Source organism: Haemaphysalis longicornis, unplaced genomic scaffold (assembly GCF_048455015.1).
Source record: "Haemaphysalis longicornis isolate Haplotype H1 unplaced genomic scaffold, Haemaphysalis longicornis Haplotype H1 scaffold_8, whole genome shotgun sequence".
Lineage (NCBI taxonomy): Eukaryota > Metazoa > Arthropoda > Arachnida > Ixodida > Ixodidae > Haemaphysalis > Haemaphysalis longicornis.
Window position 1 is genome coordinate 113,715,237 of NW_027526445.1, and position 23,725 is coordinate 113,738,961.

The 23,725-nt window shown below is 43.4% G+C and overlaps 1 protein-coding gene across 4 annotated transcripts in view; it reads right to left on the reverse strand.

Annotated features, from left to right (window-relative positions):
* Positions 1-6,758: 6,758 nt before the first annotated feature.
* LOC144149598 (ATP-binding cassette subfamily G member 4-like) overlaps positions 6,759-23,725 on the reverse strand; it is a 103,190-nt gene continuing 86,223 nt past the window's right edge. For all 4 annotated transcript variants that reach the window (XM_077681237.1, XM_077681240.1, XM_077681238.1 and 1 more), the window contains exons 6-14: positions 21,929-22,074; positions 19,283-19,406; positions 16,369-16,483; positions 15,283-15,449; positions 14,433-14,522; positions 12,090-12,258; positions 8,951-9,051; positions 7,888-8,043; positions 6,759-7,119 (exon numbers count right to left, since the gene is read on the reverse strand). In XM_077681237.1, the coding sequence (XP_077537363.1) occupies positions 6,760-7,119; positions 7,888-8,043; positions 8,951-9,051; positions 12,090-12,258; positions 14,433-14,522; positions 15,283-15,449; positions 16,369-16,483; positions 19,283-19,406; positions 21,929-22,074 (1,428 nt within the window). In that variant the 3' untranslated portion in view covers position 6,759. The remainder of the gene's footprint in view (positions 7,120-7,887; positions 8,044-8,950; positions 9,052-12,089; positions 12,259-14,432; positions 14,523-15,282; positions 15,450-16,368; positions 16,484-19,282; positions 19,407-21,928; positions 22,075-23,725) is intronic.

Below are 23,725 nucleotides of genomic sequence, written 5' to 3' on the forward strand. Positions count from 1 at the left end.
TCGGACCTGGGTCTCTCGCGTTATGAAGGCGACGTCTCTCTGACTGCGCTATTAGAACACGGTCGAAGCCGTAGGATTTGGAGAAAGGTGAATAGACGGACAAGATTAGACAGAAAATGCAATTTTTCGTCTAACAACAATGACAGTTGAACGCTAGGGACAGCCGTAGGAAGCCCGTTTCAGTAAAGCTCTTGAGAGCACAATCACAGTGCATAAAACCGTCCCTATATGAAATACCTTAGGTGTATCGTAAGGTGGTCTGATGAGGGTCCTTTCGTTTCTGGGTTGGTTCGTTTGGCCTTCGACTTGATTTTGAAAGCTTCGCTTCCCACAATATTGTCATTTTGAAACAGCGGAAATGGGTGTTTCCGGTAGGAAACGGTAGTACAAAGTTAAATGACGGGGGATGTTAGGAGCCGCCTTCCTCATGGCGGGTTCAGGTGGCCTCTTTGATGACGTTACATCCGTGCTCGTTCTAGGCTCGTTGAACGGGAATATGGCCGTAAGTCGCTCTCTATGTTTATGGGTTCGTAATTTTTTGGCGTCTGAAAAGTCCCACGAGTCGTGTGTTTGTTCCTGCGGGACTGGGGGGGGGGGATGTTTTAGAGGAGATGACTCACAGATGCAAGCCGGGTGTTGGTCCGTACTTGTAAAAGGATTGCTTCTGAGTGAACCGAGAATAAAATGATTGCAGAAGCAATGGTCCCCCTTGTGAGGTTAGGGTGAATATGTATATACATGTAGTATGTGTCAAAAACAGTGTTAAGAGAGAGCACATTTGTGGGGGGAATTGAAGTCCTGTTTCACATTTACTAAAGCCATGGCTTCGAAAAGAGTACAGAGATAGCAAGGGGTTTATGAGGAGAATTCGTTGGACGGAAGTTTGACACGGAAGGATCATTGCGATTTAAAGCGGTACTGAATCACCCGATCCCATGACACTGTGCGGACCCCGCCGCAAACTTTTACCGTGATCCACTCTGGCGAGTTTGGTAAATCGTATCGGCATGCACGGAGTTAATGGTTATCAAAAGAGAGAATGTGCATGCGCTCTACGGGTTTTTCCTCAAGGGCCATCGATAGAGCTGTTAATGTAGCGCAGCTGTAGCTTGGCTATGCACGGTGACAAATAAGCGCAGTTTAGCCCACTCCATTGATCAACATTCGTTTTAAAGCATTGAACTATTATCTCCGCGTAGGGTGGGTCTATGCCAGCGCTCTCTACCCGGTTGGTTGGATTTAGCCTTTAGAATTGCGCTAAATTATGGATGGTATACGGCAGCAGCCTTTGTTGTGGGCGCAATTAAAGTTTACCCTGAAATTACGACGCAGGTTGTCCCAACCGAAGCAAAGCCCCTACACAAGGTGGGGCTTTGAGTAAGTGTGGAGCGTCCGTGGAGTAAACTAAAAAGAAAGATTCTAGTACACAGTGTGACGTCTTCATCTTATTTGGCCTATAACAAGTCCGAACAATTTACATCCTTCTTGCGTCGGCAGCAACGCTGTTCACAGACGTACGAGCATAATTCGCTCGTACGACGACAAGATGACTGATGCTTGGCAGCCTCACTTACCGCTGCTTGCTGTCTGGAGTTACATTGTAAACCTTTACCTTTACGATGAAAAACCGGCGGTGAAGACTTGATCACGAAAGCCTTCGGTTTGCGTTCGTCAGTAACACGTGAGGACTGCCTTCTCAGCAGCTGAGGAGGCCTCGGCAGGACGGCACAGGAGAAACGATCGTTTAGCTCAAGCTGGATGCATGCTCAGTTTGACCAGCTATTTTCGCAGGTGTAACACCAAAGGGGAAAAAAAGGCGGCGTATATGCCTGCCAAGCTGCAAACTAATCAATCAAGAGCTTTATTAAGAAAAGGATGACATGGTGGCCTGCATGGAAAATGGGTAAAGGGGGAGGAGGTGAGTTACATTCGACGGTCAGTGCCTGTGGATCGAGCAAACTCCCACAGCGGGAGCAGCAAATAGCCCCAAAAGTTGCTATCCCTTCTGTAAACCCGGTCACATAACGCCCCACTCCTCCGACTACTCCGCCTTTCCTTTCTCTTTCTTGTGGCTAATATATTTCTCCTTTCGAGCCGGATCCTGCTCCAACTACTCTTCGCATCCCTGCTCCTTCGTTTCCATGATACCTCTTTTTCTTCCACCTCGAACTCCAACCCTCCACCGCCAAATACCAACCCTCACCCCTATTTCTGCCGCATCCCTTTTCTTTTCCCGTCGTCATTCCTCCCAATTTCTTCACTCTTTCCGCTCCCCCCATGTTCCTTTTACATGTTCATTCTCCCCTGTCTCTCCCCACGCCTCCTCTCTCTTCCCAACCTCCGCCGATATGTAGACCCTCCAACGGGTCAATAGTGAATTTTTGTGTGAGCGAATTGATGCGTAATTTCCAGGATTTAAAAGTGTTGCAGAAAAACGACGAACGGAAACACGGAAAGAAGCACTCTGTGCTACAAACACACTAAAGACATACACTAGCGCACAATGTGTCTTCTCATGTTTTTTCCCTTGGTTTTGTGCCGCACTCTGTAGTGTAGTCATTAAAGGTTACTAGAAATTTGAAAGTCACGCATTACTAATCGGGCACCCAACCCTGAGTCGGGTGATTCACCGGTGATTTATGGGAGGTTGCCGATTGGGCCCCCAGAAGTGAGTAGACCTTCCGTAACATTTCTGGGTGAATTGTATGACAGACAGACAGACAGACAGACAGACAGACAGACAGACAGACAGACAGACAGACAGACAGACAGACAGACAGACAGACAGACAGACAGACAGACAGACAGACAGACAGACAGACAGTAAAAGTTCTTTATTTATTGGGTTCCAGAAATACTAGTCTCTTTTAAAGAAAAAGACCCAGCATGCTTCGCACGTGCTGAGTTCCCCACGCCAGTGACTGTGGTCAGTGACTGCATCTCACCATTTTGAAGTTTGTATAGCGAGGGCATTTTCTCTGTGTGCTTTGTACTTTTTCTTACATCTAATATTGCCTTGCAGAAATGCCTCGGTAGAGTCTTATGCTCGCGTGCTTCTAGTCAGCATACGTACTGAATTATTCCAAAAATGCTACCCATCCTTCATTGGAGCTATTTTCACGCAAGTGAGTAAATAGATGTTTCCCATTCTGCAACCTATAAAATCTGAGATCTTTGCTAGTTTTTTTCGCTGTATTTCTATGTCCGGAAACTTCAGTGCATGAGATGGTAGTACGCAGTGTCAGGCTTTCACGTATCCCGCAATCGGTGCGCTCTGCCCCCCATATCATTTTTTGTTGGTGGAATAGCGTAGAAAGAGGAACTAATCACAGGAAGCAGAGAGCAGAGTTTTCTGCATTACTTTACAAACACGGGCCGATACTTTCTTGTCCAAACATCTGTTCTACCACCTTCATTGAGAGTGCCCATCTTCGCCGAACCGGATCAGTCGCGTAAGTGAACATTCCGTGTGGCCGTGATATACATAGAAACGTCAGGTTTAAGGAGAGAGGGGGGGAAGAAAGCACGTGACAGCCGTAAAAGGTAGTGCCAATGAAATCCCACTTGCTGTGTACCATTTTTTTGTCCCACTTCCCCCTTAACACTGCACGATACAATTTCTCCTATTCATACAAATTCACGGAAGCTTGCACTCACCTGCAAGACTTGAACTAGGTGATTATTGACGGACACAAAGTTAAGTTTTAAAATTGTTGTGGTGGCCTGGTTGACGTAGGCGGGATGGCATTTTAATGACCTTATGTTCAGCAAGGACAGAGTTATCTCGTTGTTTTGGTCCACGTTTTTGTACACCACTGTGCAAGCGCCACTTGTCGTCTCCAGCAGATCTTTCCACGCCGATCCTCTCGAAGCGCGGCCTGTCCCTCGGCCGTACGAACTATCCCTGTCCGGGCTATGCGGAATCAATAATCCCCTACAGCAGCTTCGACATTTAAGTAGCGGCTTTTCTATAGTACCGAGCGCATGCGCACGACACGACGACAAATGAACGAGTGACGCACGCTATGACGCGTCTTTCTCGGTCCAAGCAAGTGTTGCCACGATACAGAGAATGCTTGATTTTTTGTAGCCAATGTTGGCTAACCTCTCTACGTGGGTATGCTAGGCTTCACGTATGGGTGCTCGAAGCACGCGTGCGCAAGAATTGGGCCTTTTATTGGCATTTTTAACTACGGGCGCCACGCACTAACGCTTCGCTCAACCGCTTCGCTGTTAATACGCATCATGTGAGATGAGAGGGGGGGGGGAGACAGCGCCGCTGTAAGTCGTCCATGGGCGACAAATGTGTTGTAGGGTTGCAGGGAACTTGGAGAGATTTTGGACATCCGCTTTTTTCTGCCAGCGCTCATCCCATCTCCGAACACTATGTTGAAACAACTATCAGCGTCCTCTCCGTCTCGCATGTGTAACCTTGTTTATTTTCGGGCGGGTGGCAACACGCTGTCTCCCGCGGCCGGCACCGATTCATGTTGCCAGCCAATTGTGGCGCGAGGAGGTGCTGGTGCTTTGTCGCTCAGTCGCACGCAGCGTCAGACGGGGCGGTGCAGGTAGCCCCGCCATACTCACGTCCTTATGCGCCAAAATGTGTAGAATCTTGAAAAGAATGTCAAGGACGCGAACTTTTGCTCTGAGATACGTACAAACCGGTTACTTTCCGCGTGATGCAGACCGTTAATTTCGCGTGTTTGTGTATCGGGCGCACCCCGCAACACAATTGACCTAAAGGGTATCAAAGCATTCTTATTTTGAAAAACCAGCCATAGGAAGGTTGGTTCAAGAGAACAACTTAAATCATTAAAAGATAAACACGCGTTTTGGCAAAGGTTAGAATTGCTGGAGCTCGAGCCGAAGCCATCACCGTCTAAACCCACGACTCGACCTCAAGGCCACGCACGGTTATTAGCGCTATTGCTTTAGCTGTTGCTCAAAACAACAGAAACAGTATTTCAAGCGAACCAGGAGATGAAGACAGTGTGAAGAAGAAACGCTGGCTTTGTACCTACATGAGAACAAAATGTCCTGTCAAGCGAGTAGCTAGAACAATAGGATGACCTATTAGCATGGATAGATGACCTAATAGCATGGATAGGATGACGCCTCAATTTCAACCGATAGGTCTGGGAATTTTATCGTTAGCTTTTTTTCCAAAAATGTCGAAACGCGCAGAGATAACGTGCATAGTTGTTAAGCAGTTGTTAAGATAGTTGTTAAGCAGTTGTAATACATCCTTATCCTTGTCATGTCGTATGGCATTTGCTACACTGCACATTTGACGCTCCTAACTTATAATAAAATTTCAACGAACACCCACGCCGTTATTATTGGGTGGCCACATTCTTCAATGTCTGGATTCCTTGAGAACCCATCTGCATGCTGTGAAAAATTATTGTTTTTGGTTGGCTGTGCCATCTTCGTACTGCTGGGAATGTGTTTCGTCCGGTAAGCCCAGATGGGCGACATTTTTATCTTAACGGGGTGCTGCTAAAATGAAAGAAGACCAAAGTAGAAGTTGATTCCCTTTGCGACTTCACTGGGCTCCATCGGAGCTTGAAGACTGTGTAAGCATCCTAGGACTCAAGCAACCCTCGTGAGGACTTCTAAGCCGTTAAGTCCACAGTGTAACATGTTTGTCATGTTTCTTTCCCGTATTTGATAAATACATCAGGGGCACGGAAGAAGAGGCAGTGATGTTCACTTTGCGTAATGTGTTGTGGAAGCAAGGATTGGCTCGGAAAGGTAGAGGAGCTGGCTGTATCACATATCTGGAAACACACCTACAGGAGTCTCCACAAAGCGGTAATTTGACTAAGCGGGAATGGCTTGATCCCTCAAGAGCACTTTGGTAGAAAACAGCAGAAATGTCAGCACCCCCCCTCCTGAATTGGTTCGTCGGCGTGACTCGACATGAAATTGCATGGAAGTTTTGTCTATTAAGTTATGTTAGAGTACAGTTAGAAAAGGGCGCACGTTTGGTGGCTTAATAGGGTATTGTTTTCACAAACGCTACCGCGATGAATATATTGACCGTGTAAAACATCCAAATTACAATGCAGGGATACAGAATGCCTAGGCAGAGTGGCGTAATCATCGTCACCATTTCAGCATCATTTCAAGCTGATCAAGTGAAGAAAGGCACAGTTAAATCATTCACTACTGGGATTTCAGTGCGCCGGAATGGAAGCATGTTTTACATCAATTCCGTCAATTCGAAGGCTCTACCCCGCGTCGAAGATATGCTGTATGTTAAGTACTTATCCGAAATTAGCGGGAAGGCTAAAATTTTCGTGGACTCCACAGCACACTAATAAGCCTAATCAAGCCACTGAGTGCTTTGCAACGTCCAGGCTTGTTGACATGGTTACGTTTATTCCATGCACACCACTATAAAATAGCCAAATGATCTTTAGATATGCGTGACGTAGCAGTTCAAAGAAAATTGGAATTCTCTATCAGTAATATGTACATCTTAAATGCTCCAATCCTGCCAGACAACAATGAAAAATACAACAATGAATCACAATGTTGTTGCAACAATGACTTGTGAAACCCAGATCAGAGCTCGCCACAATGGGATCAGAATTAGGACGGTTGGTCCCGCAATCGCTGTGGCTGCGATATATGTATAAAGAATCTCAGATGCAATGAAAGGTAGGTGCTCTTAAAGCTGAATATTTATCATTAAACTTTCTAGGGCAGTGTTGAGAGCAAGTATAAAAAAGCACCATCACCCTACACACTTCAACAGAATGCACGCTTTACTCGCAGTCTAAGGGCCAAGTATGTGGCAGCGTTTAGGAGCACGACAAAGACAAGTAGAGCGACCGCACAAAGTTCGACTGCGATCACGTTGAGACCGAGAAAATGTATGAACTCCATGGGGTCTGTGAACAGGCAGGGTCCGGTGGACTCTTCATCGTTGCATGGCATCTCAGGTCTTCCGTACCCGTACAGAGTCATCATGCAGCCCTCGTAGGCATAGCGCACGAATGACAGGTAGGACACCCAGTGCAGGTAGCTAGGCATTGCTCGTAGAGTGACGACGAAGCCGCTAAACAGTAACATTGGTATAGCTACCGCCGGTGCAAGGAACACAGCAACCTGGACGAAAGAGGTGCAAGAAAAGAGAAATATGCCTTTATTTTGGTGTTGTACTGAGTGAGGGGAGTATATCTGTGAACAAGTGGTAGTATAATAAAAGAAAATAATAAAAAAACCAAAGGGCTCAATGTTGCTTCGATCTCATTTCCAATAAACAATATTCGGACGAATAAATTTAGAGCATTGCGAAGCTTCACGGCATTTCCTAGACTGTTCACAGGGCGCCGTTACACTCTAAAAGAAATGCCCAGGTCGGCTTCCCTGCAACTCTCCACACTGACAAACCAGCTTGAGCAAATGTGAAAATTGGGTGAATGACGAAGCCCTGCATATCATGCGGCTAAAAAAAAAAAAAGACACTGCGCCTACTCCGCGGACTGTTTTACACAGATGGCATGGTGGCTCCCTTGAGCCACCAAATTTGCTCATTTTGTCAAGCAGATTTATGGGTTTAAAGCATTGCGGAGGAGCCATCCTGCGGCTAACTCTTACAGTGCAGGTGAACTATATTTACCGTAATGATTTGTGCATTTCACGACTATAAAGCTGTGACAACAGTTTTCGTCTGGCTGTACATAATGCTATATGAAGCGGAATCCGAATCAGTTTCTTGTTTAAAAGCTTTATTCGTATCTAGACTGCTATAGCGTACCATTTTTCCGCAAAACGGTAAAGAGGTAGATATTCCTTATTGCGATAACGTTCATTCGAATGGGTTAGGACGTTGCGATGCCTTTTCTCTCAAGTTAGCATTCGTCAACTTCATACCTGAACACTTGTGAAGGCACCGATGAGCGTTCCAAGGGAGTGTGCGACGATGGTCAGGAGGACGGACAGAAGTAAAAACATGGACAAGCGGTTCGTCTCTAGAGGCTGCGATGTCATCCAGTATACAATAGCCACAAAGATGACAGGGTAGGCCACCTTTGAAAATCAAGGGAACATAAAAAAGAGGGTAGTATAAGAATGGGTAGTATTTTTTATAGAAGATGAAATTCGCGCTCAATTGCTGTTCCGTCTTCGTAGTTCGCCAATAAAGCAGTCATAAAAATACCCATTAAGTGTATTGTTCTACAACAGCAAGGGCTAGTCGCTTTAAGAAAACAATAAGGCAAACTAAAACTAAGGGCATCACTCTCCAATGAGGATCAAAGAAGTCACGAAAGGGGCTGCCTATAACTTGTGATTATTTTTTTTTCCATCCAGGAGAGCTGTGTTACGAATTGTCACAATGAGTAAAAACGCCAGCAATAGCAACGCCTTTTGACGTCTGATGAAGTCATGAGGACCCTGTTCGAATCAAATCCACTGACAGATGCCAAAAGTAAAGCATTCTCTGTTCAATAGGGCTGTCTTTTTCACATATGTATGTAATGGTTTCCCATGCCGGGCGTAGGAAAATTAAAATGTGTATCAAAGCTGGGGGTAACTAGATGATGGGCTGAACATGCCGAGGTTGCTTTCAGCATAGTCAAGGTGGCGACGCGTGCAACTAAGGCTGAAGAATGAGTTTTTATCGAAACCACAAAACGTGGTTTTGATAAAACGTAATCATAATTGTTGTACAAATACGCCCCTGTTGTCGAACATCAACAAAATAAGAAAATACATTGCTTGTAAGCACCATTCATCCTAGTATTACCTCATAGAAATTACAAACGGAGTACGTTTTTGCTCAGAGATACACTAATGTTTTCCATTTTATGTCAACAACCAATACAGCATTTAAATTTTTACATGAACAATTACAAAAGAAAAGTTCTTAGCCGAACATTATTTCCGGAAATTCAGTGATAATAATGCTTACGTCAGCAGTCATCAAAAAGTTTACCTGAAAAGGAAGTTCGACGACGCTTTTTGACAGGTAGTAGGCCTTTAACGTGTACCAAGAGTTGTTCCGCTCTCGTGTAAACACGGCCGCTTCCAATGGGTCTGCAGTTGGACATAAACAGATGTAATGAGTTGAGAAAAAGGGGGAAACGTATAGTACTGGCTCTTGGTTACGTTGGATGGGCCAGCGTGGATATTATTGGCGGAAACACCCAATAAAATGTGTTTCTGCCAATATCCTGGCATTCTACTGAGCACCTCCTAATTAAAAAAAAAACAAGAGCTGTAGCACAGCAGGAGCTCGTAAAACATTTTTATTGAGTGAGCTCGCACATACTTCCAACCCATCTTTCATGTTTTCTGTCCTGTAACATTGAAGGCAATGCTAAACATGCCCCAACTTAACTAGGAGTTACAAGGGGCTCATTCGGCACGAAGTTGACTTCGGACAGAACTCTACCACGCACCTCGGTTGCACCGATTTCCTGTTATTGAGTTTGCTTCCAACCGGGATGGAATGAACTTGCTTATCACCACAGTTAAGCAGCTGCCACGTCTTGATGAGAGAAGTAAGTAGATAATCAATTGACCCATTTTTCCTTCTCTGTGTCCAAGGCATCTTATGGCGCTTAGGGATGCTTTGACAAAAATGTCTTGCCTTGGATGTCTTCACCAGAGTGTTTTCACCTACTCGTGTTAGCCTCCTTCAGATTATGTTGAACATTTATCCTGCCATATTTTGCTCCTCTTGGGAGAGAAGGCAAGAAATGTGCAGAGATTGCCTCGCAATTGGTAAAAATTCATTATTAACGGGTCGCTATGAGTGGAAAACTCCGTAATGCATCTTACTATAGGTAACATGCTGACAGACAATGTCTCCTGAAGCTAAAGGCGTCGTTAAAATTTTTTGTAATTGGAACGGAAGTGTTAGTCTGTACACTGCTCACATCCTTCTATCACACCAGGAATTGGCTTGGCCATTGCAATTGAGCTCAAGGCACTGGAACTTCTGTGGTGAAGCGTTCAGTGTATACGAAATTATGGGAATGACGAATTCTCAAGCAGTATAACACATCAAGGCGTAACTAAGGCATATTATCTTTCAAAAAACAAAAGAATAAAATTTCACAAAATAGAAACGTTCGACGCAGTTTTCGTGTTTCGGTCTTAAAGTGCGAAATACGGCATCTTATGGTTTCCGGGTGTTTTCCGTATACTCCGCACATACGGAATTCATGCATACCATGATTTGGCGTTTCTGGCGGTCGTACCGGGGAAAGGTCTGTGAAAAAACGTTTTGACGCAATTCCGTACTCTACAACTCGGCGTTGCGGCCACATATCCTTGTGTTTATTCCGGTAAACGTATAAATTTGGTATCACATAATTCCATACATACCAAACGTTTTCGGGGATTGTGCTGAGCAATAATTTCCTCCGAATGTTTTTTCGTTACTGCGGCGCGGTGATGCACTGTCCGTACTTATCACTAAACTTAAAAACGTGGAAGCATATAATTTATAAAAGATGACCCGTTTATGAATTTGACAAGTATAAAGGTCAAACGTCAGAGGCAATGAACACTTTTTTAACTGCTGGTTAGGTGTGTGATACGATATATATTTTGGGCCTGACGCCTTTCTATCAACACATACTCTCACGCCCAATATAGAGCAGGGATTAGTGCACTGAGAGTATGGATTGCAAAATGGTGAGCTCAAAAGCCCGTAGTCCGTAAAGTAGGAAAATTGACCTTAGTGGATACGACACTAAAGCCAAAAGTGAATTCAGGAACAAATAATATACTGCCATTTGTAGCAGGAAATACTGTTTTAACTGAATTTGATTACTGCGGGGATCATTGATTGGAAAGTGCGAAAAGTGATATAAGCATACACAAGCAATTGTAACCATGATTTTGCCACTTTAAATGGGAGGACCCCGTCGTGAACTATCGCGTATTCCGTTAATTTTCAAAATAACTGTTAAAATGTTATCAGCGTTGAGACGGTACTACATGAACTTAAAAGTAATATCCCAGTGGCATACTAATTTTTATTTAATTTTGCAAGGTGGCATTGCTTTAATTATTTGTTTTAGCATCGATATATGCTACATGACGTCCCTCATTGCTACCTTATCAAGTAAAAAACAGCCTTAATTGACCTATACAGCTGCCTTAGAACCTCTCCCACCGTTGCTATGGGGGGTACCTTGAGAATGGTTGGCACCGTTCCCACGTGCCAACAATTCTCAAGCCACTTTTGTCGAGTTGTCTTTGTACCGATAGAGTGCGCCAGTTTCCTACTGTCACAAAAGCATGTTCTGTAAGCACCTATAGAGAGAACAGCTAGTTTTATTAGGTCGCGAAACGTTCACTTCAATGCAGGACTCACCGTAAAAAAATAAACGGTCTTGGATCGCGAACTTGACGTGAAACTTTGCAGTCAATGAGTCAAGCTTTCAGAGAAATATTTTAGGCGGTGGCAATGGTTTTAGCTAATGACAAAATACACTTCGTTGATTAAAAATTTGTCTTTTACATGGTACCAATAATATCAACTTTATCACCAACTTTAAACAGATAATGGAGAACTTAATTAAAACCGATGAAGCAGTAGTGACTCGCCTACGCCCACACTTTCTGGCGAAATGTGTATATCACGGAATCTTCTTCGTGCGATTGACATCCGCTGACTGAGCCACCGCCAAGAAACAAGACAAAACGATTTTACTGGGGCCTCTGCTTCTGAGCGTAGATGATTCGGTGAGTTGATCTTGCATATTTTGAATTGGGAGGGCAGAATACGAAAAAGAAGGACGAGAGGGAAAGGGAGATAGTTCCATTTCATCGTATCACTTTAATGCTAGCGTGCAGTAAACACAAAGATAACTTTGCTTTAGTACCCGCTCCATTACGTCACTCCAGTCCATATTGCGTATTGGTAGCGAGAATTTTAAAGTTTTTGATAATTTTTTTATACGTTGAAAAAAAACCTCTTTCAGGATTGGAATGGAGCTGAGTGTTTTACCGAAGCCTAATTATTTCAAATTAATCGAAGAAGCTTTTTGTCTACATAGCTTTTTAAAAGCATACATTATGGATTGGCAGCACCTTCGATATGTTTAAGCTGCACTCACAGTTAAGGACGACGGGCATCATGCCGGTGAATGTGAGGAAGATGGCGGAAAAGAAGACTAGGGTGGCGTTGTTGAACATGTTCTCAGCCTTGCCGCCAATGTCATAGTAGAGGAGGCCCATACACACGGCGACAAGTATGTGCGTGGCTAGGCGGAGGTGGAACACCAGCTGAAACGACGGAGAAGTTTCGGTTCACCAGAAGTCCGTCATTGTTAGCTGCATTTCACAAACAGCGTGCACTTTAAATTGAAACTGCAATTTCATCGTTGTGTTCTGAGTGGGTCCGTTGAATAATACTGATCGTTGTGGTAAAAGAGGGTCAGTTGAATAATACTAGAAGGAGTTTTATTCTTTATTCAACGTTTATTTTCGACGCACAAAAGGCGCATAGCAGGGGGATACGGGTTCAAAAAAGAAATTAGCATTCACGGCGGAATATATTTGCGGAATCCAAACGCCGCATAGCAGGGGGGATACCGGTTCAGAAAAATGCATTGACAGAGGACACTTGCACATTTGAGAGCCAATTCCACTACATATTGGCTTAAACACAGAAGAATTCGCCAAGATGCCACTCCTGAAATGGTATTTTCTTAGTTTAAAATAATCATCAATTCAATCTGAAGCATAGCTTGATGCCTGCAAGTAAATAACCTAATTCCAGCTTTATTGTTAGAAACAATTATACGGCTTTTAATTGCAGTTTCTTATGACGGAATTAACGCAGATTTCAAATCAACTGTTTCTATTGCATACAGCTCTCGCGTCCTCGGTACCATCTCCTGACTAACCCAGCGCCCGGTTCTTCAGTATTTTATATCTTTCTATCTTGTTACCGAGAATTACCTGCACAGGATCCAAAACAGCCCAGGTGTGTCCTAAATTTGCTCGAATGCACGTCATATAAACCAGTAGTTTGAGACGGTGTATAAAATTTAACGCAGTTGCAATTGCGATATAATATATGGAATACAAGCTTTCATTTTGTTTTCTTCGTTAGCCAAATGCTTTTACAAGACATACAGGTAATACTGTGTTAATAAAGCACGTAGAATCTTCAGTGACACAGTTTTCTAAGTGTAATAATAACAACAAAGATGTTAGATTGAGGCCGAGTGAATGCTGGACACCTGCGAATAATTATTAGAGTTTGATTTTGAGCGGAATTCAAGTGTACAGGTGAGGGAGTCCGGTGAAAAAGTGAAGAAATAAGTACTGAATAGGATCGTGCGCCGATATCCACCCAAAACACGTCTTTTCAATCAGGCAGGTTCCCACTCTGGCAACTACTGAACTGTTGCTGTTCATTTTCATGTCAATAAGTTTATATTGCCTACATCAAATGATAGAGTGCACCGTATATAAAAATTACGGATTGAAGAATAGACATATTTACTCTTTGCCTTTTCTAATTGTATAAAATTATTTTAACGAGTAGAAAATCCACGGAAACAACAAAGAGGCCGAGAAATAAATAGGTTTTTTTTGGAGACTGTGCCATCGCATTAAGAGTATGGCGTTGAGTAAATGTCGCTTGAAGCGTATATGATATCGACCCTTTATGGAGGTTATAAAAATTGGCATAGGACATGGCACAAAAGCATTTCCCTTGATGTGCCCTCGCACTTTCTGCTAGTCTGCAATTGTCTTTCAAACGCTTGCTATTTGGCTGATATTTGGCAGCAATCCTTGTCACTGAATGAAAAACTCTAGGTAACCATTAATTTAAAATGGAGTCTTAGTTTCAGCAAGACGATTTAGTGGGAAATATAAAAAAGCAAGAAAAATATAATAAGAAACAATAGGGAACAATAAGCAAAACAATTAAATACTGAACGATATCTGAAAACTTCGTGAAGTAATTTTCGGGGTATTGTGGCCCGGAAAAACAAGCCCATTGCAGACGTTTACACGAAAAGTGGTTGCAAGATTTCAACAGTGGAGTGGCACTCCACAATCGGTTCACTGAATATGCGGTAAAAGTTTTGTGTTAGTTTGTATTCAGCTTTAGATGTAGGATGACTTGATGTCTCCCACAGATCATCGCGAGAGAGTTCTTGAAACAGCTTCCGCAAACCGACCTCAACACACCTTGTGTAAATGGTACTCGTTACATCAAAATGTCTTAAACTGAATCTACAATTGCACAACAGTTTTGTATTACGCAATCCAATAGTCATCCCCAATTTCATTTTGTTATTCTGCGGGAGGAAACCAGCAAAATAACAACCAATTAAATGAATATGCGGAATGTGCAGCTGAAATAAAGGCTACCTTGGCAGAACTGGGCCTAACGAACTGCTACTAAATCTGCCATGCCCGAAAAATATTTCTATTCTCACCGGATTTCTGATGAGAGAGACGCAGCAGCGCTTGATGAGGACTTTTGTTTGGACACAAAACGGAGCTGTATTTACTAGCCGGTGGTCCTCCTAAGACAAATAAAAATACATTTTAATTAATCTTGGCTGAAAAGTAGTGAGGGCATGCAATCTTCAGACAAACTTTAGGTGTGAGCAAGGCAGCTAGCAAAAAAATCACGAGAGGAACATTGTAGCCCATAGCCCAATGTACTACAGAGCCCATTGTCGCACAGAGCCCGAAGATTACACCTGGTCGTCGGTATTTTCTAACGTGCGTATCTTATACGTATGTACGTGTGGGTACGTGCCTCAGCAGGTTCATTATTAGTAACATGTGCGCAGCTGATTTTATCTATCAAGCCCATAATCCACATCGACATGTCTCATTTCGTAGTATGCGGACGGAGACAAGAAACATCAGCAACGTGTTTGCTTTGAGGCATTGTTCTTTGAAACGATGCCAAACAGAGGTCACAAGATCAATTTTAAGGTAGGTTAGGTACTGCAGTATATATAATATACTTAATTGCTATTATAAAGATTGTTTTAGGCATTCCATCAATTAATGCAGGAAGAATGCAGGGCTCGGTATTTAGTAAAATACCTGAAAAAGAAGAACCTGGCTTTATTGCATAGAAACCAGCATCCTCTGACATAGTATCCGGTTAGCTTTGCCGTTCAATTTTTATATTTTGATATTACCTATGGCAATACACGATCAGGTTGTAACTTGTAATTACAAAAACGCTTTTAAACTTTAGTATAGTCTTCAACACTATTATTTTAGTTTGCTGTGACAATAACTTTGTGGTTGCTAGCGAAGTTTTACCTTTTTAAGCAAGGGTGATATTACTGCCACCGGTTCGTAGAGATCTCCACCTCCATTCGAAAGTGACTTTGGTGCAGGATTATACGGTACGAGTTCACCTTGACGCTGTGTACACCTCGCCAGATCTTCCTTGAGATCGCCGTGGTCCCCGGACGCGACTTCAATTACTGTGGGTTAAGAAAAAGAGGGAAAATTTGAAACTCCAACATAACATCAGCCGGTGTGCCAACGAGCCACCGAAAAAAGTTGCTTATGAGGGGTTCATTATCACGTATTAATCGTTAGTTACTGCCTTTTCCACTTTTGGCATTGTCTTCTACGTCAAATAGTATGCCAACGGGGTATGATATTGACAGTTTACATTTAGTTTAAGTTTTTAAGTCATAATATTTGCGAGTGAGGGCGGTTGCAACAGAACCCTATAACTGCTTCGTTTTCAAAATCTTAACGCAAGGGTGTGGTAAACCGCATATCTCGTAGTTTTAGCCTTGCCGTAACAGTAACGACTTTAAAAAGAGATGCTTAGAAAACGTCTGAAACTTTTAAGCACCGACGTTTTGCCATTAATTCACTAAGATTCGACAAGTGATGTGGTTCATACGGAAAGCGTACGTTATTTTCTGCAAATGTTTGCGAAAACTTTATTTTATAACACGACAAAGGAAAGCATACCAACAAGTGCGTATTTACTGCCCCCAAAATTACGTCCACCGGTGTCGTATTGATTGAAAAAGCGACTTGGCGCTTAGAAATCTTACCGAACCTGCTCAGTATTGCCGTGTACGCTGTATGAAATGTGACTCGACTGATGGTCTTGCTTTCCTGAAGTCACCATGGTTGCAGTTAATTTGAAGTTGCTACGTTGTAGCTTTACTATAACATTGTTGGGCTAAGCACATTTACATTATTGCTACGCAATGATTTCAGGGGGAGCAAGGCTCATAAAACGATAAGTCGAACCTATTTAAGCCTACACAGAAATAGCAGTAAACACAAGGGCAGCTGTGCAAATTAAAGGCGAAATAAATTATATGAATAAAGCAAGAACATCATTACGAAGGAAACAAAAGAATTAAAGTTGCGTACCAAAATCCGCGGGATTGTAGAATGGTGGACAGTGCAAGTTGTTCGCTGTCAGATATATGAGGAGATCGCGAACACTGCCATGATAAATGCAGTAACCATCCGCAAGGACGTAAAGCTGTGGCAAAAACAAAAAATAATTGTGAGGATATGCACCATAGCCCTCCAGAAGGACAGCTTAAATGGACCACGCAGACAACACGTATCTTGTTTTACACGGAAACTCTTCATTTGAAGACTTATTGAACTCCATTCAGGCTGAAGACGCCATTTTCCGAAAAGTAGAATGGGCCTAGTGACAAAAAGTTGTTGTTGCTTGTGATATGTATTTATTAGTCTAGCTACACTCTATGCCTTGAAATTTTTCATCGCCGGAGGGGGAGATGGGGTATTTTCTACTACATCACGTCAACGTCAATGGTGTCATGGTGTCAGGGGCATCTTAACACACTGTAGTGACCGCGATGCTTCCAGTGCTCGAACATTGGGATCAAGGAGAACGAGAAGCATCATATTCATGATTCAATCTCATGATTCTTGGCGGGCTTTGTGGCAAGCACCAATCTCATAAACCCGTCTCTGGGACTCGTTCGAGAAAATTTGAGAAAATTACTGGTCAGTGGCGAATTTTTCGTCTGTTAACGCTATTACGTAATTTAATTGCTCGATGTTTGCTTGAAAAGGAGCGCAACTCATTTTGACGCGGCTATTTTTGTAATGACCCGAAGATCTGTCCTGGTTCGTAATTACTTATGTACATAGCGATGGCCGTTTACGGAAAGAAGCTATATCGAATCTATATTTCAAAAGGTAGGAAGAATATGCCGGCGTGCTCCTTTCGGTGGGGTTAGTAGTCTGTAGGTCGGGTGAAATTAATGCGGGACCATGGATGGCCACCCCATGTAGTCGCTACTATTCACCCACTGTACTGGTTCGAAAGGCGTAATTGTGCAAGTAATATTTAAAAACTGCCAGTTTGGTGACTTGCAAACATAAAATACAACGATTTAAAGCGGCACAAGTCAAAGATAGAAAGTTGAAATGTTCATGAACTTTGTTAGTCTACTTCGAACTAGTCTGACAAGAAGCCTGCGTGGGAAGCTGTTGGCTCGTTTCGGATGCGGTCTGATAAACTGGATTTAAATTCCACTCAGGAAATTTCTTTTTACTGAGTACATAAATGTTTTCTGGGTGGGGCAATTTAAATCATCGATGTCGGGTAACTGGGTTATTTAGCCAACAGGTGTTTGTCAAGTGATGCATTGCACTTATCCTGGCACCATCGCCTGTGCCATGAGAGGTTGGTGAGGGTACGGATTTTTGTCTTTAGTTTATTTGATCAGTTGTTACTGTTTATTGAGATCTCGAAATAAAGTCACTACCGCATGTGCACAAATTCCGTTGCTGGACCTACACCGAATGAGGATAAGGAGAAACTTCTCTTGCCCGTAAAGCCATATGGCTCTGAGGGACATATGTCTGCGCACACAAAATACACATACACGCCTGAAATTTTCTTTGAACTTTCCCTTAAGAAAATACGCCATTTTCAACAACCAGTGTAAATAGATCCAGAATTATTCACAAAGGGCTCATAATACAGTCGAACACGGATATATCGAATTCCTAGGGGATTGTGAAAGAATTCGATATATCGATAATTCGATATATAAAATACGCCTATCTGAAGATGATCTGACAACTCCGCATATCACTGAGAGTTGTCTGAAATCGTGGAAAACGGTAGTTTACCGTTTCGACTCTCAAAGCACGGAAAATCCGAACCGCAGCGTGATGACCACCGCACTTAATTTATCATTGAAATGTCTTGTCGCTTCGCTTGTTTTTTTTTCTCCTGCGTCGTAAAGTTCGCCAAATTGTCTTCAAGATTACAAACACGCACAAATGAGGAAATCAACGCTGTACACTGTGCCCCAACAGAGGCGAATAACGCTGACGTAACCTCGGCTGCAGTAGGCGGTTGGGAACGTTGTCAGGCACTGAGTGTCGTTATCTTCAGTATGCGAACCGAACACCTCCCTCATCTGGAGGCGTGCAACGAAGTCGCTTTGCGACCGACACGCTCCGGTAGAGCCGGGGCGGCTTTACGTCAACGTTGATGCGTTCTTCGCCCTCAAAACGACTGCGAGGAATTCAGAACGCCTTTTCAACATACATCTTTTCACAGCCTGCACCCGACGAATTCCCGCCTTCGTTGCTCCGAAAAGAATTCCTTGAACAAAACAAACATACAACGCTGCATCGGTCCCCCGTCACGAGCCACCAAACAGCTCAATCACTGAAAAAGAGTGCCTCCGGAAAATTTCTTTTCCTCCTTTATGTCCTTTCGCCCCAACCGCTATCCGGGTTCTAGCTATCATGGAGCTGCCCCTCGTGCTAGCGTGAAAACAGCTGGTGAAGGCCATCGAAGCGACATAATGCCGCGGACGCCGTATCTGTCTCACTAAGCTTTAAAGCTCCTGCGATGAGTCAACATTATCATCAGCTCCACCCATCAGAGGAAGCAAACTTTCAGGGGCACCTTCGGCGCGGAATTCGATATATCGAATTTGCCTGTGATCAGGAGTTCGATACACACGCACAACACCCCTATACTTTTGCATGGGATTTTCAAGGGGATGTTTGCACTGTTCGATATAGACAATCATTCGATATATCCGTGTTCGATATATCCGTGTTCAACTGTATATTCAGAGGATTTCCTGGGTTCCTTTTTCATTTCTCACTGTGTAGCGAAGCGTTACTTCGGTTTGTGAAACTTCATCATTTGTAATTTTTTACTTTAACGAAAAATTTCTTGTTGCAAGTGTGACAGTAACCGTACACGTGAATGAGGAGAAAATCTGACTTGTGGAAGTACTGTGAAGAAGGAAATAAATTGTGACCTCATTATTACCCGGTCAAAAAGCTGGAAAATCCTTGAACTCGGTTGGTGAATGCAGCAGGCTACAGTATGACCTCTCAGTGCAAACTGCTTTAGTGTCAAGATGCACTGCAATGAATTTGAACTGTCCAGTCCACTGCAGAAAAAGTTTGAAAAAAAAAGCACTGACGATGACTCGGCCAAACACTGATTAGGACAGCATGACATCAAGTAAAAATGGCAAACCATGTTCCGATGAAGCCAGCACTAATGCGAAGCTTTCATTTATGTTACCTTTTCTAAACCAGGAAGTGTTGGAAGCTTGCCTACTCCCCCATTTTTAGAGGTGGTGTGTTTTCCTGGTCAGAATGATTGCTTTACCTTCGCTTCTTTAGCTCTTAGCTCCATGTTTTTCTGAAGATTTTCGAACGTGTTCTCTTGGATCTAGGAGGAGCCATCTACTTTACAGTAATGAGATGAGACTACAGCTGTGATTGACTGTGGCATTGTCTGTGCGAAAGGGAGTATCCTGTGTGGCAGGAAACTTCTTTTCGGCCTATAAATATTACACAATTACAACTGTAGGGTCCCACTTCAACTAATATACACATAGTTGGGAACATAGGATACACTTGTTTCGCGGAATGGGTACTCCTGTTAAGCTTATGTGTGCAGCAGTGGCGCCGTGCAAAAAAGTGATCCCCGCACCACCCTAAGCAAGAAGGATGCTGTACGGTGAAGCTTTATAGTTTAATATTTGTTCTGCAGAGCCATCGTTACTGCGTTATTATTACAAACTTTTATTGTTTTGAAAACTTCAAATATTTCGATTGGATAAACTTCGCGCATAATTAAAAATCAAACACTATTATTGAACCATTCAATGTTTAAATACTCACACACCTTTAAGATTTAGGCATTATTCTAACTTGCATAGGAAACGGCCAAAACCATTACCCATGCCAATAATAACGCAGAAACATCTCTAAAGAGCTAATTGGGTCATATTATGAGTTGTGTCCCCAGAAAGTGAACCAAGAAACTTGTTAACATTAACATTGCCTGCAAGCGAGTACAGGAAGTTTGACGTTACGTGGCATGTCGCCAGACTATTAACGTTAAAGTTATCAAATGACAACCTTACGGGCGATTGGCGAAGGCTGTTTCTCATATCAACGGAGAAAGTAACGAATAGCCGCAAAGTACATTGCTCGTTTCGTGACAATATCAGCTCAGAAACACTATCCCCAGAAGCAGAAAATTAGTGGCCTTGAATTCACTGACATTACTAAGCGAGAATGGATACTCACACAATTTCGCAGAATAAGAAATAGCTTAGGTGATCCCGTTGTTTTTTGTATCAGCTGAACACAAACTGTTGAGGGAGTATGACAGGGCTGTGGTTCGTTTACACTGTATACTGTATTTACTATAACCTGCTTTTGCTGCAATGACAAGGTATCGCTGTATATGGTAATATCTTTAAAAAAGAAACACCAATACAACTGGGTGGAAATACTTCATATGGAACTATATTTACACTGAAAAGCTGGCTGTGTTTTAAACAGACAATGTGGGTTCCTTTTATTTCAACAGGGACTATCTCACAAGCATCACGCCACTGCCACGATTCACGTTTTCGGCATACTAGGCCAATCTCGGCCCTACAGCAAGAAAAAGCCATGGCATTTCCAAGCAAGTTATGTTTTGGTAGCTGTTAAAGCTTTGCCACAAGTATATGTTTATTACACACAAAACGTTGTCACACATTCACCATTCAACATATCTGAATACGTTCACGCACCATTCAAGCACTGAATGCGTATGTCAAAGTAGTCCAGTGTTTTTAATATTTTAAATGAACTATCACCGAATATTTTCTTTTGCGTTGGTGGGCTGCAACAACAGCTGAAAAATTTCCGACCAGATTTGGATATTACTTGTTTCCCGTTTGTGCAATAGCTTAAAATTTGCCCCATCGTATCAAACCAATGGTTAAATTTGGCAGATCTTGAAGAGCGTCGGCACTGAACCACGATGATAATGTCATCATGCCAGAAATGCTGCTTGTCAAAGCATAAGGCCACTCAAATTCCTCAAGTGGTTTGAACCAAAGGGAAGCACACTATAGGCAATCCAAGCGTGAAAACGTTTACAGAAAAGGTATGCATAAACTTGCCCCCAAGTAATGGTTGTGCAAACAATGTAAATATTTTTTCAAATAAGGCTGTACTCGGCTACAAGTACAGAACAACAGAAGTATCCTCGGCTCATTATCAATGCAACCGGCTATTTCTCCATACGGTGCAGAGAGACTGTTGCTGTGAGTATTTTGGGCAAAAAATAAAAGCAGGGGCAAAAAGAAAACTAAAAGACAATGTGCTTACGAGTGCAAATTTTTGAAGTGAAACCTGGTGAAGGAAGCACGTGATCTCACGCAATACCTAAGACCAACCTTCTTTCAAAGGTTGCACATGTTCATATCACGGGTTTGCCGCTTTGGTGAAATAATACACCACATGTTCTTTTGCCATTTTTAACCTGTGTCCAACCATAGAAGCAGATTTATTATGTATGGGAGTATGAAAATCCCTACTTCAACATTTGGCAATATTTCCGTCATTTTTATTTGGACTGTACGTCCCGTCCTAAATTACAGCAAAGCAATCTCAGCTTTACCTGGTAGGTTCATCCAGGAAGATCACGGGCGGGCTGTTGACCAGTTCCTGGGCAAGCATGACCCGCTTTCGCTGTCCGGTCGAAAGGTTCTTTGCGTAACGGCTCTCGCAACTGTCCAGCCCCCACATCCTGAGAATTCTCGTCACCTGCATTAGCCGGGACGTTTGTGGGAGGGCACACCATTGCCATTATCAAGTGTACATTCTCTGTTGCCCAATATCACAAGCTACGCAAAAAGAGGCTGAATGCCTGTACGGTAACCATCTCATAAGAACTTTGATCATGCACTTAAGCCCTTAGCGTTCAGGTTGAGAGTATATGAAGAATAAAATAACTATTCAGCGAAGCTGTGAAAGTCTACTCTTCCAGTTCTCGCACCCGTGTGGAACGAAAACTGGGGTATTTGTGTTCGGCGCATAAAAAAGTTTATATGAAAATTTAAAAAAAAAGGTCTTAGGGCCTCCATATTTCGATATGTCTTATAGATTGTTAACAGCGAGAAGTTGGGCAGACTTTCAGTAGGTGACGCTAGCGCCGCGTTCGCAATGACTGGCCTTAAGCACCTGAAGGTTTCGGTTTCCGCCGTAGTCTGCCATGGTGCTCTGTGATGTGCGCAGTTAAACATGTGGACGCCACTGGGGAAACGTTCGCCGTAGTCAGATGTATTAACTTCGACCGGGCCTTCAAGGTGTAGGACGTATTGCTATAGAAGTCTCACTGGCAGCAACTTCATAAAGACTGTCAGTGTGTACGGTCTTTCGCAGTGCAGCGCTTTCCGCACGGCGAGAGCAACACGAAAATTCGGTTGTGCTGGAAAGCTCCAACGGAGGAATTTTGTTCAAGGAACATCGGAAAGGCTGAATTTTCCCCGGTGCAACGGAGGGCTGTCGGCCGACGTAGTGTAGGGTGAACCAATCAGTCTTCTGCTGCTTGTTCTAAACCTTGCCTACTATTGTGTCTACGCCTTGCGTGCGTATCGTCGCGACGAAACCAATAAGGCTGGCAGCGTAAACCATCGGAGGTGTGGCTCACGCACTTTTTAATATTGTTTGCTAGCACACATCAGCTTTGCTACGGAACAGAATACCTAAACTCCCTTTGAATACCTAACCTCGCGGAGTATAATACCTAACCAAACCAAACGCCATTCATTGCACCTACGGCGTCACAGGAGCGCCGCAGTTGGGTGCTGCCGCTAACCCATCCTGCCTACTCGTCACGAGCGCAGAAACATGGCTTCAGTAAGCATTGCATGTGTTTCGTCACACTGCACGCCTGTATTATGCATGTCAGTGCAATCATGGAGCTATGGTGTAGCGGCAGTTGTCATGTGCTGGAGGCGGAAGTATCAACGTTTTTTAAAACTCTCTTAATAATCCGTGTGGGAACGAATGCGTACACGCTCATTAGAAAAAAGTAAGGCAACCAGCGGCTTAAAGACGCTTCAGTTACATAAGGGGTCGGCAACCTTTTGAGGTGGATGGCGCAGTTGCATTAAGCCGATATGGCAAGGGCCAGACAGCAAATGGGGGCGGGCGGAAGGTGGGCATGGGGTCTTTTTTTGACAGGTGGAAAGAAAGGAAGACGTTATTTGTGCAAGTGTGAAGATGGGAGGCAATACCAACTGGAAGCGATCTTGCTGTGTTCCTGTCTAACCCCATTTGAGTTTACAATTGCCATGTAAGCCTTCACATCTGAGTATGTGGCCATGTGAGCCTTCACATAGGAAATGACAAAGGTAGGGCGGGTCTGACGTCGCTCCTGGGGCCGAATAATACTTCCCAGCGTTCTGAAGGT